General features: G+C 33.9%; 1 protein-coding gene across 9 annotated transcripts in view; it reads left to right on the top strand.

Annotated features, from left to right (window-relative positions):
* The window catches only part of AGBL3 (ATP/GTP binding protein like 3), a 115364-nt gene that overhangs the window by 24100 nt on the left and 75305 nt on the right, over nt 1-15959 (top strand). For 6 of the 9 annotated variants that reach the window (XR_004229693.1, XM_031939101.1, XM_031939102.1 and 3 more), the window contains exon 5: nt 1095-1202. Coding sequence is in view for 6 of the 9 variants with exons in the window: in XM_031939101.1 (XP_031794961.1) it covers nt 1095-1202 (108 nt within the window). In the remaining 3 variants the exon portion in view is untranslated. Of the gene's footprint in view, nt 1-1094; nt 1207-1764; nt 1914-15959 lie in introns of all 9 variants that reach the window. The other 3 variants (XR_004229695.1, XR_004229694.1, XM_031939103.1) reach the window with 3 other exon arrangements.

Raw genomic sequence — 15959 nt, forward strand, 5'->3', positions numbered from 1 at the left:
TAGGGTGATTGAAATGTAAATAGAGAAAAGATGGTTGTAAGAAATATGATATAAATTACTTGATATATATTTTATACTGATATTTGTGTGAAAACTGTTTTCTCCAGTAGAATTCTCATGATCTGACTCTCTAGAATTCAACTTTATCCTATCTCTGAATTCTTTGAAGTCTAAAGAACATATCACACTATGCTAGTATTCCCTTTCTTATCTATCACTCTTAAGACAACATGGTCACTATCATCCCCTGACTCAAAGCCATTGATCCTCCCGTTGCTTCTCTTATCAGTTCTAAATAGCAGTATTTCTTATCATTTCTTTTGCCTTCTGAAGCATATATGAAATTTTCAGCAAAGCATTTCAAGAATTTATCAGCTATTCTGGTTTTAGCAGTAGGAAGCCCCCAGTAGATAACAAGATGAAGTCCCCTATCACAGCTCCTTTCTCTATGCTAGTTTTGTGATCTAAATCCCTTTGGCCAAAATCTAATTTCTTTGCCATATAACTACAGTGCAGATGCACCTTCAAAATTATTCTCTCCTCCAAGTCAAATATATCCATTTCCTCTCACCTATCCTCCTCCAATCCTCTTTTCAAGTCTTTTTTAACATCCTGATTCCTTTCTCCTGGGTTTGCTTTAATTTGGTGGCTCCCCAAACAGAATACATATTTCAGATTTAGTTTAACCAAAGCAAAATCTATCAGGGTTCTTACTTCCTTCACTCTGGGCTCTGTATTTGTCTAAGTCTGAGGTCGCATTACCCCACCCTATCCTACCAAGACATAAAAGAGTTGGGATCAGTATTGCTTGAAAGAAAACCCAAATGATGAAATCATAGATCCTTCAAATACTGAATTAAGATCAGATGTGATACTTTGGGTGCCATATCATTTCACTGATTCACATTGAGCCTTGTACAATCTAATAAAACTTAAAGATTTTTTTCCCATATCAACTTTGCTCTTTGCTTTGATGTCTTCTCCACATACATATGCCACCTTTTAATTTTATGGTTAATTTTTAAATTCAAAATTCAGGCTAAAGATATCTTCAATCATCTAGTCAAACTCTAGAAATATATCTTCTTTTGCAGATTACGCTCCTTCCTACCCTGAGCCATTGTATGTCTCAACAGGTGATGAATTGGAACCCCATTGTCTAGACTCTACCCAAGGCACTGTGGTTTATGTTGGTAATGATGGTAGGTATGTACTTAGAAGTATATTGTGCAGTACTTTGAAAAACTGAGTTGCCTCATCTTTTATTTTGCTATTCATACTTGCAATCACAAAAATTAATTACTGTTTGTCCCACTATGGGATTCAGTTCCATGTTCATTCAGGAATTTAGAGAATGCCTTACTTTATGCAAAAATCATTGATAGAATCATAAACTTGTGGCATTAATCCTGGACTTGGAGATTTTCTAGTCCAGCACCTTCATTTTATAAACAAGGAAAAGGAGGCCTAGAAAGATGAATTATAATTTACAGTACTTTGTGAAGTTATAACTTTATGGCACTTGAAGAAATAACTATTATAATATTTGAAAATTATATAAAACACATTTGGTTTCCCATAAAACTACAAAAAGTTGCAGGGATCAGCTCAATTAAGTTTAATTTGCTGGCATTGTAGTCTATCCTATTAGTGCTTTGTTCTCTTCTACTTATTTATTCAATTGTTTTCATTGATTCTTATGACCCAAAGATGTTCTTCTTGGGCTGCCACACTCTGAAAAGAAATAATTTCTGTGATTTCTAGAACCATAGAATTAGAGTTGGAGTAAACTTTAGAGGTCATCTAGCCTGATCCCTATGCAAAGCATGAATCCTGTCTACAGAATTCCCAATAAGTAATCTTTCAACCTTTTGTCAGAGTTTGCCAATGAAGGGAACTCACAACCATCTAAGGTAATCTATTCCATTTTTTAAACTGTACTAATTAATCAATGCTGAAAAATTATCCATGCATATTTCTTGTAAATAAAAAGCTATAATAAAAAAGAGAAAACTGTACTAATTATTAGAAAACTTTTCTTTGTTAAGCTGAAAGCTCTCTCCCCATTATTTATACCATTGGTAATACTTCTGACATTTGAGGCCAAGTTGAGTATATCGAATCACATTTTCATATATTTGAAGTTTCTTATTTTCATTATATATGGAAACATGATATATAAAGACATTTATCAATCATGTCTTCCATTTGAACTCAGATTTCCTAAGAGTCACGAAATCTTAACAGCCTATATCACAGATTCTCATGTTCCTTTAATGTGGAAATAAAGAGATTGTAGAGGGCCAAGTGTACTTGAAACAAGTAATCTTACAACAAGGTGTTAACTCAGTGGGATTAAGATAATGATTCTCTAGTTTACATGTTTAGTACTTAGTATGGTTCTACAAATTGACAACTATGATGAAGTACTTATAATAGAGTATATAAGAGCTAAGAGATCTGGGAAGGAGGAGAGACTCAAAGATAGTCAGAGAAGACAGAGGACTGTGGGCTGGAGCTCAGACTCGAAAACAAAGACTCTCATGGTTGTCCTGTCTTCTTCATAGTCTGTCTCCTTCACAGTCTGTCTCCTTTGCCTGGGGCTGGGCTAGCTTTTTGGGGGACCTTCAGATGGGCCTTAGTCTTAGTGGAGAAGTTATTTACCTATTAGAGCTTTGATAGTTACAATACTTTTTTAATAGATACTTTCTAATAAGTCGTTTACAAATTATCTTTTATAGCTATAGTACAAATTAATTTTATTCAAAATCCAAAAAAATCAAAAAAGAGTAACTGTTGAATAGAGACATGGATGAAGAATAACTGATAAGTAAGGTGGGAATAATGGAGGCACTGGCTCCTAACAGAAACTGATTCATTGGAACAAAGAGCAAGGGAAGGAAATCTCTCAAATGATGGTAAGAAGGTCTTTTGTAGAATGAAATTCCTATCATGCAAAAGAATGCTATTCCATTCTTAAATTTCTACTTCTTATATTAGGTTATCATAAGCAGAATTTAATTGTATATAGATTCTATAATATGAGCCATCATTACACTGAGGATCTAAAACCTCGGATACAAATACTAAAAGTTTCAAAGCTCAGTAAATTAATGGAAGAGCAAACATTTTAAGTATTCCTATCTCTCACTGTCTATGTGTGCGTAGGTTTCTTTCTCTTTCTCATCTACAAGCTAAACCATGCTATAAACTTTGGAAAGCTCTCAAATCAACCTTTGAAATTTACAATTTTAAAAAATATGTGGACTCAAAACTTTTTATTGGTTAGGTTCTAGTTTAAAAACTATATTTATATATGCCTTACAAACAGAAAATAAAACACATAAAGACATTTATCAATCATGTCTTCCATTTGAACTCAAATTTCCTAAGTCATAAAATCTTAACAGCCTATATACATAGGAAAAATATACAGAATTATATAAACTTGTATACAATGGAATGGGACATTATACCTGTGAATTAACTGTGACCAGTAGGTTTTTGGATAGTGAAAAATAGTCAATGACTCTTGATTTCAATTCTTAAAAAATAAGATTTTTTTAATTCAATAAAACTGATATTAGATAAGACATTTCCACCAAATACCTATTCTTTATTTGTTATTAGCATTCAGTTCAGAGTCAGGGTCTTTCATTTTACATCCTTATGGTTTAATCCTTTCTGACACAAAAAGATGTTAGTGGTGCTTGGGAAAATTTCTTGTCAAAAATTGAATTCTTGCCCAAATAACTTTTAGATTTTTTATCTCCTCCCTAGTAATTAGTATATTATATCATCTGAGGAAATATTTCTAAATCGTGTTCCATAGATCAGAACAAAGCATATATCTGTAATATATGATATATGATATATATATATATATATACACGTATTTGTCTGTCTGTATTAATTTCTAACTACCAAGTGCTCCTTTGACTGTATACCATATTTGAGAAAGCCATGCAGGCTTTGGTATTCTGGAATCTGCTGCCTCCTTGTGGTTCCAATACTGCTTTCAGGTCCCTTTGACTTGTCTTTCCAGACCGGGGGATAGAGCTGACTAGAGGCTGACCCGACTGAAGCTTCTAGTTCCAAGAACTTTAGAAGAAAAAGGGATTCTTCTAGACAGGGCTATTTTCAGCCTCCCTCCTTAATGTCTAAAATTAAAAGGGAAAGTCAGAGACACAGTCAGGAATCGCAGTCCCCCAGAGCACTTTATTTTTTGCCCATTCCTGGTAATTATCTGTCATGCATTGAAGATGTATAGATATTATATGCAATAGAAGAGACATATGGTTTAAACAGAAAGTAATCTCAGAAAAAAGACACTAGCAATAAATGGGGGTGAGGACCAAGAAAAGTCTCCTGTAGCTCCTGGTTGAGCTGAGTTTTTAAGGAAACTGGAGGAAAAAATACAAGGCATAGGGGTGAGGAGGAACATAAGGGACAATTAGAGAAACAAAAGATGGTGTGTCCTATTAGAGAAACAACAAGTAGACCAATATAGGCGGATCATAGAACCCTGGGAATATATAGTGTAAAGATGGGAAAAACGCTGATTAAAATATAATTGGAAAATGTTTAACAAATAAATAAAAATAGTACAATTTAGACAATGATAATTGATATATTTCTAAGTCAAAATGCTTCATCTAGGATCTGTTTCTATATGAAGTTGGCAACACTGGACTATATTATATACTTACAAGCAAGTTCTAAATAGTAAAGATTCACAATTTCATGTCACATTTTTTTTTACTATTCTATTTTTTGCTTTACTTTTTATATGAAAAAGCTAATTTCATTTAATGTTGGTTATTTTTAAAAAAATAAATTTACAGTACACTTCTCACAATAAAATTATTAGTAATTTAAACACCTCAAGCAATGTCCAATTTGATTTTAAATATATTTGCTACTAATTTAGGCAGGTAGATGGCATACTAGATAGAATACCAGACCCAAAGTCAGGAAAACTCATCTTCCCCAGTTCAAATCTGATCCTAGACACTTAACTATATGTGACTCTAGGCAAATCACTTATTCCAATTTGCCTCAGTTCCTCATCTAAACCAGAGAAGAAAATGGCAAACCACTATAGTATTTTTATTAAGACAACTCCAATTGGGGTTCATATCTGAAGAGTTGGACACATCTGAAATGATTGAACAGCAAAAACAGCTAGCTTGGAATTTCCATGCTCTATGTAAATAAAGCCTGATAACATTAGAGAAGAAAATGGGGAGAAATAACTGGATCTCTAAGGCTGTTCTTTTTTCAAACTCTTCAAACTTGAGATCTGAAAAATTGGGGATACATAGGAAAATTGCAGATGGTGATGAAAATGGTGATGGTGATAAAGACTGAAGTAGTACCACTTGATTCTTGATTCTTTAGGTGTATGAAGATAGGCTATTTGGAAGATTATTTTTAATTTTTAATTTTTTTATTTTATTATAATAACTTTTTATTGACAGAACCCATACCAGGGTAATTTTTTTTTACAACATTATCCCTTGCACTCACTTCTGTTCCGATTTTTCCCCTCTCTCCCTCCACCCTTTCCCCTAGATGGCAAGCAGTTCTGTATGTGTTAAATATGCCGCAGTATATCCTAGATACAATATATGTGTGCAGAACCAAACAGTTCTCTTGTTGCACAGGGAGAATTAGATTCAGAAGGTAAAAATAATCCAGGAAGAAGAACAAAAATGCAAACAGTTTACATTCATTTCCCAGTGTTCTTTCTTTGGGGGTAGCTGCTACTGTCCATCATTGATCAATTGAAACTCAGTTAGGTCTCTTTGTCAAAGAAATCCACTTCTATCAGAATACATCTTCATACAGTATCGTTCTTGAAGTATATAATGATCTGGTTCTGCTCATTTCACTTAGCATCAGTGAGCTTTCCAAGCCGCTCTGTATTCATCCTGCTGCAGGTCATTTCTTACAGAACAATAATATTCCATAACATTCATATACCACAATTTACCCAATCATTCTCCAATTGATGGGCATCCATTCATTTTCCAGTTTCTAGCCAGGGCTGCCACAAACATTTTGGCACATACAGGTCCCTTCTTTAGTATCTCTTTGGAATATAAGCCCAGTAGTAGCACTGCTGGGTCAAAGGGTATGCACAGTTTGATAACTTTTTGTACAAAGGCTTTTTAATTTGATGTAATCAAAATTTTCTATTTGTGATAATGGTCTCTAGTTCATCTTTGGTCACAAATTTCTTCCTCATCCACAGGTCTGAGAGATAAACTATCCTATGTTCCTCTAATTTATAATCTCATTCTTTATGCCTAAATCATGGATCCATTTTGATCTTATCTTGGTATACAGTGTTAAGTGTGGGTCCATGCCTAATTTCTGCCATACTGATTTCCAGTTATCCCAGCAGTTTTTGTCAAATAATGAATTCTTATCCCAAAAATTAGGAACTTTGGGTTTGTCAACAAATTGCTATAGTTGATTATTCTGTCTTGTGAACCTAACCTGTTCCACTGATCAACTAATCTATTTCTTAGCCAATAAAATGCTTTTGGTGACTGCTGTTATAATATAGTTTTAGATCTGGTACAGTTAGGGCCACCTTCATTTGATTTTTTCATTAATTCCTTTGGAATTCTCGACCTTTTTATTATTCCATATGAATTTTTTGTTATTTTTCTAGATCTTAAAATATTTTTCTGGGGTCTGATTGGTATAACACTAAATAAATAGATTAGTTTAGGGAGTATTGTCATCTTTATTATATTCGCTCAGCCCATCTAAGAGCACTTAACATTTTTCCAATTATTTAAGTCTGATTTTATTTATGTGGAAAGTTTTTTGTAATTTTGCTCATATAATTCCTGACTTTCCTTTGGTAGATATTGATTATTATTATATTGATTTGATATCCCAAATATTTTATGCTGTCGACAGTTATTTTGAATGGAATTTCTCTTTGTATCTCTTGCTATTGGATTTGTTGGTGATGTATAAAAATGCTGAGGATTTATGGGGATTTTTTTATATCCTGCAACTTTGCTAAAGTTATGAATTATTTCTAATAGCTTTTTCGTAGAATCTCTGGGGTTCTCTAAGTATACCATCATATCATCTGCAAAGAGTGATAGTTTGGTTTCCTCATTGCCTACTCTAATTCCTTTAATCTCTTTCTCAACTCTTATTGCTGAGCTAGTGTTTCTAAAACAATACTGAATAATAATGGTGGGGCGGAGCCAAGATGGCAGAGAAGGCACACCGGACTTTCTAAGCTCTTCTCTTACCCTCTTTATCAATATTATATCGAGCCTCAAAAATAGTCTTGACTGCTACAATTCATAAAGATAAAAAGTATAACAACTCACCAGCTGAAGAAAATCTGCAGTCTCGCCAAAAAAAGGTTTGTTCCGGCACTAGGGGGGAGATCAGCGTAGACTAAGAGAGAAATTAGGTTCAGAGGAGAGCCTCAAACTGAAAGTGAAAGCACAGATCTCAGCACCAGCTCACAGCCCCAACCCGCAGTATGGGGCTTTTCCTTGGGGCAGTTGCAAACCTACACGGCAGGAGCGCACAGCCCAGGTTAGCCTCTAATCTGTGCAGTGGGGGGCTCAGCTTGGGGCCATAGAGCTTTTGCAGGACCGATTTGTTGGGCAGAGATACTGGGGCAGAGACGGCCAGGCAGACTTTCTATAGAATCAGCGGTCTGTGGTCAGCTGCTAATACCCACAGCCCCACAAGAGGCTCTGGCCTGGGGCAGTGACACTTTCACCCCATAGTCTAGCCTGGGGATCCTAACCCACAAGCCCAACGGGCCGATGCTCGGCCGTGCTGAATCCACCTCCCTCTTGGGGAAGGGAAAACTCTCACTCAGAGCACTCCCATTCCTCGGAGCCGGAAACCTGTTTACATCTCTCCTGTTCTGCAGAGGAAGCTGGTAACCCCCTGGCCTAGGAGGCATACCCTAAAGACTTTAAAACATGAATAAAAAGATGAAAAGAACATTGACAGCTTTTATGCAGAAAAAGAGCAGGTCAGCAAACCTGAAGAGACAGCAAATAGCAAACATGCACCAGACTGTCCTCTTATACATGACGCTCTCATAGAAGAGACCATTAAAATCTCAAGAGAGAAGATAAATGGGGAAAGGAAGAAAGCCTTACAAAGAGCAACAACTTCCTGAAATACGAATTGGAAAAAGTAAAAAAACCAGGAAAGTAAAATTGTGAATTGGAAAAAATAAAGAATTCACTAGAAAGTAGGATTGTGAATTGGAAAAGACAAAGAACTACTATGAAAGTAGGATCTGTGAATTGGAAAAAGAAAATAATTCATAAAAATTAGTGAAATGGAAAAAAAATTCCACAGACCAAAACAATACATTTAAAACTCGATTGGACATATACAAAAAAGTAAAAAAAGCTAATGAAGAAAATAATTCTTTAAAATTAGAACTGAACAAATAGAAACTAATGATTCATTGAGACAGCAAGAATCAGTCAACAAAAACAAAAACATGGACAAACTGGAAAAACCATGAATTATCTACTTGCAAAAATGACAGACTTGGAAAATAGATCCAGGAGAGATAATCTGAGGATTATTGGACTTTCCGAAAACTATGATGAAAAAAAGAGCCTAGATACTATTTTACAAGAAATCATCAAAAGAACTGCCCAGATGTAATAGAATCAGAAGGTAAAATAGGCATTGAAAGAATTCATCGAACACCTTCTGAAAGAGACCCTAAAATAAAAACCCCAAGGAATATTGTGGACAAATTTCAGAACTATCAGATTAAGGAAAAAAATTTACAAGCAGCCAAAAAAAAAAAAAAAACTTTAAATACGGGCACAATAAGGATCACCCAAGATCTGGCTGCCTCACATTAAAGGATGAAGGCCCTGGAATCTGATATTCAAAGCAACAGAACTTGGGATGCAGCCAAGAATAAACTACCACTAAGTAGCATTTTCTTCTAGGGAAGAAGATGGACATTAATGAAACAAATGAATTCCATTTGTTTCTAAGGAAAAAACAGAACTAAACAAAATTTGATCTCCAACAATATAACTCAAGAGATGCAGAAAGGTAAAATAACTCTTTGAGAATTGTATTTCTTTATGGATATACAAAGGAAATGTATAATTTGATTTACTGATATAACATAAAAGGAATAGATATGGAAAAGGGATAATGGCAGAATAAGGTGGGAAGGAGGGATAAAAGGAAACCAATCCACAGAAGAGGCAAAAGGAAACTTATATCTGAGGGAATTTAGAGGGAGGAACATTGTGTGAATCTTATTCTCATCAAAGTTGGCTCAAAGAAAAAATTGACATTTGTTTTAGAGAAAATTCTTCAGCCTCGTTAAAAGGAGAAAAAGGGAAAAGAAAAAGTAATAAGGGAAGGAAGGGAAAAGATTCAAAGGGGGACGGAAGGATTCTAAAGAGGTAACATCATGATACAAGTGGGTACATAAGTTCAAAAAGGGGAAAGAGGGGTTGGGGAGGCAAGAAAAAGTAAAGCATAATCTGGGGTTATTAGGATGGCAGGACAACAGATTTAGTAATTCAACCATAAATATGAATGGGATGAACTCCCCATAAAGAGGCAGATTGCAGACTGGGTCAAAGTCAGAACCTATATTGTTTACAGAAACACATTTAAAGCAGGAGATACATATGGTAAAAGGTAAGGCGACAAAATCTATTACTTCAGGTGAAGTCAAAAAGCAGGGGTAGCCATTCTTATCTCAGATCAACAAAAGCAAAAATTGATCTAATTAAAAGAGATAAGGAAGGAAACCACCTGCTAAAAGGGTAAATGAACAAACAATATCAATATTAAACATATATGCACCAAGTGGTTACTCCAACTTCCTAAAGGAGAAGTTAAGAGGTTGCAAGAAGAAATAGACAACAAAATTATAATGTGGAGACTCTCAACCTCTCAAATTATACAAATCAAACCCACAAAACAAATAAGAAAGAAATTAAAGTAAATAGAATATTGAAAAATTAGGTATGTTGATCTTTGGAGAAAATTAAATGGAGATAAAGGAATATACTTTCTTCTCAGCAGTTCATGGAACCTATTCAAAAATTGACCATATATTAAGACAAAGACCTCAAAATTAAATGCAAGAAAGCAGAAATAGTAAATGCTTTCTTTTCAGATCCTAATGCAATAAAACTACATTCAACAAAAAGTTAGGGTAAATAGACCAAAAAGCAATTGGAAACTAAACAATCTCATCTTAAAAATGATTGGGTGAAGCAGCAAATTATAGATACAATTAATAATTTCACTCAAGATAATGACAATGATGAACATCATACCAAAATTTGTGGGATGCAGCCAAAGCGGTAATAAGAGGAATTTTATATCCTTAAACACTTGAATAAAACAGAAAAGAAAAAGATTAATGAATTGGCTTTGAACTAAAAAACTAAAAAAGGCCAAATTAAAACCCCAATCAAATACTAAATTTGAAATTCTAAAATTAAAGGAGAAATTAAAAAATATTGAAGTAAAAAACTATTGAACTAATAAAACAAGAGTTGGTTCTATGAAAAAGCCAATAAAATAGAGAAGCCTTTGGTAAATCTGATTAGAAAAGGAGGGAGGAAAAGTAAATTAGTAGTCTTAAAAATGAAAAGGGAGAACTTTCCACCAATGAAAAGGAATTAGAAATAATGAGTTATTTTGCTCAACTTATCCCATAACCTAAGTGAAATGGATGATACCTCAAAAATATAGACTTCCAGACTAACAGGGAGGAAGTAAATTTTGAACCCATTCAGAAAATAAATAGAACAGGCAAATAAACAACTCCCTAAGAAAAAATCCCCAGGACCAGATGGATTTACATGTGAATTTTACCAAACATTTAAAGAACAATTGGGCCAATGTATATAAATTATTTGATAAAATAGGGAATGAAGTCCTACCAAATTCCTTCTATGACACAGACATGGTACTGATACCTAAACCAGGTAGGTTGAAAACAGAAAGAAAATTATAGACCAATCTCCTAATGAATATTGATCTAAAATCTTAAATAAGATATTAGCAAAAAGACTAAAAATCATCTCCAGGATAATACACTATGACCAAGTAGGATTTATACCAGGAATGCAGGGCTGGTTCAATATTAGGAAAACTATCAATATAATTGGCCATGTTAATAATCAAATTAACAAAAACCATATGATCATCTCAATAGATACAGAAAAAGCATTTGACAAAATCCAACATCTATTCCTATTAAAAACACTTGAGAGTATAGGAATAAATGGACTTTTAAAACCATCAGTAAGCATCATATGTAATGGAGATAAACTGCAACCATTCCCAATAAGATCTGGAGTGAAACAAGGTTGCCCACTATCACTGTTACTATTTAATATTATATTAGAAATGCTAACTTTGGCAATAAGAGCTGAGAAAGAGATTAAAGGAATAAGAATAGGCAATGAGGAAACCAAATTATCACTCTTTGCCAATGATATGATGGTATACTTAGAGAACCCCAGAGATTCTACTAAAAAGTTATTAGAAATAATCCACAACTTTACTTAAAGTTACTGGTTATAAAATAAACCCACATAAGTCATCAGGATTCTTATATATCACTAACAAAATCCAATAGTCAGAGTTACAAAGAGAAATTCCATTTAAAGTAACTACTGATAATATAAAAATATTTAGGAATCTATCTGCAGGAAAATCAGAAACTTTATGAGCAAAATTACAGACCACTTTCACACAAATTAAGTCTGATCTAACCAATTGGAAAAGTATTAAATGCTCTTGGATAGGGCGAGCAAATATAATAAAGATGACAATATTACCTAAACTCATCTATTTATTTAGTGCTATACCAATCAGACTCCCAAAAAACTATTTTAATGACCTAGAAAAATTAACAAAATTCATATGGAAAAACAAAAGGTCAAGAATTTCAAGGGAATTAATGAAAAAAAATCAAATGAAGGTGGCAGCTGTACCAGATCTAAAATGATATTATAGAGCAGCAGTTAAACCATTTATTGCTAAGGAATAGATTATTGATCAGTGGAATAGGTTAAGTTCAAGGACAAAACAGTCAACAACTATAACAACTAGTCTTTGACAAACCCAAAGACCCCAGCTTTTGGGATAAGAACTTACTGTTTGACAAAAATTGCTGGGAAAATTGGAAACTAATATGGCAGAAACTAGGCATTGATCCACACTTAACACCATAACCCAAAATAAGGTCAAAATGGGTTCATGACCTAGGCACAAAGAATGAAATTATTAATAAATTAGAGGAACACAGGATAGTTTACCTCTCAGACCTGTGGAAGGGGAAGGACTTTATGACCAAAGAAGAACAGGATCATTACTGATCACAAAATAGAAAATTTGACTATACCAAACTAAAAGTTTTGTACAAACAAAACTAATGCAGACAAGATTAGAAGGGAAGCAATAAACTGGGAAAATATTTTTACAGTCAAAGGTTCTGATAAAGGCCTCATTTCCAAAATATATAGAGAATTAACTCTAATCTATAAAAAAATCAAGCCATTCTCCAATTGAAAAATGGTCAAAGGATATGAACAATTCTCAGATGAAGAAATTGAAACTATTTCTAGTCATATGAAAAGATGCTCCAAGTCATTATTAATCAGAGAAATGCAAATTAAGACAACTCTAAGATACCACTACACATCTGTCAGATTGGGTAAGATGACAGGAAAAAATGATTGTTGGAAGGGATGCGGGAAAACTGGGACATTGGCGCATTGTTGGTGGAGTTGTGAACGAATCCAACCATTCTGGAGAGTAGTTTGGAACTATGCTCAAAAAGTTATCAAACTGTACATACCTTTTGATCCAGCAGTGTTACTACTGTAACTTATATCCCAAAGAGATTATAAAAAAGGGAAGGGATCTGTATGTGCGAATGTTTGTGAGCCCTTTTGTAGTGGCTAGAAACTGGAAACTGAATGGATGTCCATCAGTTGGAGAATGGCTGAATAAATTGTGGTTATATGAATATTATGGAAATTATTGTTCTGTAAGAAATGACCAACAGGATGATTTCAAAAGGCCTGGAGAGACTTCCGAACTGATGCTGAGTAAATAGGCAGGACCAGGAGATCATTTATACTTCAACAACAATACTATATGATGACCAGTTCTGATGGACCTGGCATCCTCAGCAATGAGATCAACCAAATCATTTCCAATGGAGCAGTAGTGAACTGAACCAGCTACGCCCAGAGAAAGAACTCTGGGTGATGACTAAAAACCATTACATTGAATTCCCAATCCCTATATTTATGCACACCTGCATTTTTATTTCCTTCCAAAATTGTACAATATTTCAGATTCTGATTCTTTTGTACAACAAAATAATTTTGGTATGTATATTGTGTATCTAATTTATATTTTAATATATTTAACATCTACTGTCATCCTGCCATCTGGGGAGGGGTGGGGGCAAGAGGTGAAAAACTGGAACAAGAGGTTTGGCAATGGTTAATGCTGTAAAGTTACCCATGCATATAACTTGTAAATAAAAGGCTATTAAATTAAAAAAAAAAAGAATAATAATGGTGATAGTGGACAACTTTGCTTCACTCCAGATCTTACTGGGAAAGGTTCCAGTTTTCCCCATTGCATATGATGCTTACTGACGGTTTTAAATATATGCTCCTGATTATTTTAAGAAAAGTCCATTTATTCCTATACTCTCAATGTTTTTATTAGGAATGGATGTTGGATTTTATCAAATGCTTTTTCTGCATCTATTGAAGATGATCATTTGGTTTTTGTTAGTTTGGTTATTGATATAGTCAATTATGCTAATAGTTTTCCTAATATTAAATCAGCCCTGCATTCCTGGTATAAATCCTACTTGGTCACAGTGTATTATCCTGGGGATGATTTTCTGTAATCTTTTTGCTAATATTTTATTTAAGATTTTAGCATCGATATTCATTAGGGAGGTTGGTCGATAATTTTCTTTCTCTGTTTTTAGCCTACCTGGTTTAGGTATCAATACCATGTCTGTGTTGTAAAAGGAGTTTGGTAGGACTCCTTCAATCCCTACTTTTTCAAATAGTTTATATAACATTGGTAATTGTTCTTTAAATGTTTGGTAAATTCAATGTAAATCCATCCGTTCCTGGGTTTTTCTTAGGAAGTTGGTTAATAGCTTGTTCTATTTCTTTTCTAAGATGAGACTGTTTAGGATATTTACTTCTTCCTCTGTTAATCTGGGCAAGCTATATTTTTGAAGGTATTCTTCCATTTCATTTTAAGTTGTCGAATTTATTGGCACAAAGTTGGGCAAGTAATTCCTAATTTGCTCTAATTTCCTCTTTGTGTACAAGTTCTCCCTTTTATTTTAAGACTAACAATTTGATTTCCCTCTTTCCTTTTTAAACGAGATTTACTAAGGGTTTGTCTATTTTGTTGGTTTTTTCATAGAACCAACTCTTAGTTTTATTAATTAATTTAATAGTTTTTTACTTTCAATTTTATTGATCTCTCCTTTTATTTTTAGAATTTCAAATTTAGTGTTTAACTCGGGATTTTTAATTTGTTCCTTTTCTAGCATTTTTAGTTGCAAGCCCAATTCATTGACCTTCTCTTTCTCTATTTTATGAAGTAGGCCCTCAGAGATATGAAATTTCCCATACAGCTTGCTGCATCCACACATTTGGTATGATGTCTCATTTTGTCGTTTTCGGTGAGTTATTATTATATCTATGATTTTGTTTCACCCAATCATTCTTTAGTATGAGATTATTTAGTTTCTAATTATTTTTGGTCTACTTTCCCTGGCTTTTGTTGAATGTAATTTTATTGCATCATGGGTCTGAAAAGGATGCATTTACTATTTCTGCCTTACGCATTTGAGTTTGAGGTTTTATGTCCTAATATATAGTCAATTTTGTATAGGTTCCTGAACTGCTGAAAAGAAAGTGTACTTCTTTCTCTCCATTTGTTTCTCCAAGATCTATCATATCTAACTTTTCTAGTATTCTATTACCTCTAACTTCTTTCTTATTTATTTTTTTAGTTTATGAATTCTTGAGTATCAAGGTTGAGATCTTCCACTATTATAGTTTGCTGTCTATTTCTTCTTAGCTCTCTTAATTTCTCTTTTAAGAATTTAGATGCTATACCACTTGTTGCATATATGTTTAATATTGATATTGCTTTATTATCTATGCTACACTTTAGCAAGATATAGTGCCCTTCCTTATCTCTTTTAATTAGATCTGTTTTTGCTTTTGCTTGATCTGAGATCAGGATGGCTACCCCTGCTCTTTTGATTTCACCTGAAGGATAGTAGATTTTGTTCCAACCTTTTACCTTTACTCTGCAGGTATCTCCTTGCTTCCAGTTCATTGACCTTCCTTGTTTCCTGTAAACAATGTATTGTAGGATTCTGGCTTTTAATCCATTCTGCTAACCGCTTCCTCTTTATGGGAGTTTACCCCTTTCACATTTATGGTTAAAATTACCAATTCTGTATTACTTGCCATCTTGTTAACCCCTGTTTATGCTTTTCTCCCTTCTTTCCCCCTTCTCCCCTTACCCAGTATTAAACTTGTGAACACCACTTGCTTCTCAATCCTCCCTTTTTAGTATCACCCCCCCCCCGCCGCCTTAGAGTTCTTCCCCCTATCTTATTCCTTTCCCTCTCAGTTTCTGTATTCCCTTCTGTTTAGCTTATTCCTTCCCTTTTCACCTTTCCCTTCTCACTTTTCAATGAGGTAGGAGAAGTTTCACCATAAATTGAATTTCTAAAACTTTTCTCTTTTTTTTTAATTAATTAATTTATTTAATAGTCTTTTATTTACAGGTTATATGCATGGGTAACTTTATAGCATTAACAATTGCCAAACCTCTTGTTCCAATTTTTCACCTCTTACCCCACCCTCCCTAGATGGCAG

This window comes from Sarcophilus harrisii, chromosome 5, assembly GCF_902635505.1.
Source record: "Sarcophilus harrisii chromosome 5, mSarHar1.11, whole genome shotgun sequence".
Lineage (NCBI taxonomy): Eukaryota > Metazoa > Chordata > Mammalia > Dasyuromorphia > Dasyuridae > Sarcophilus > Sarcophilus harrisii.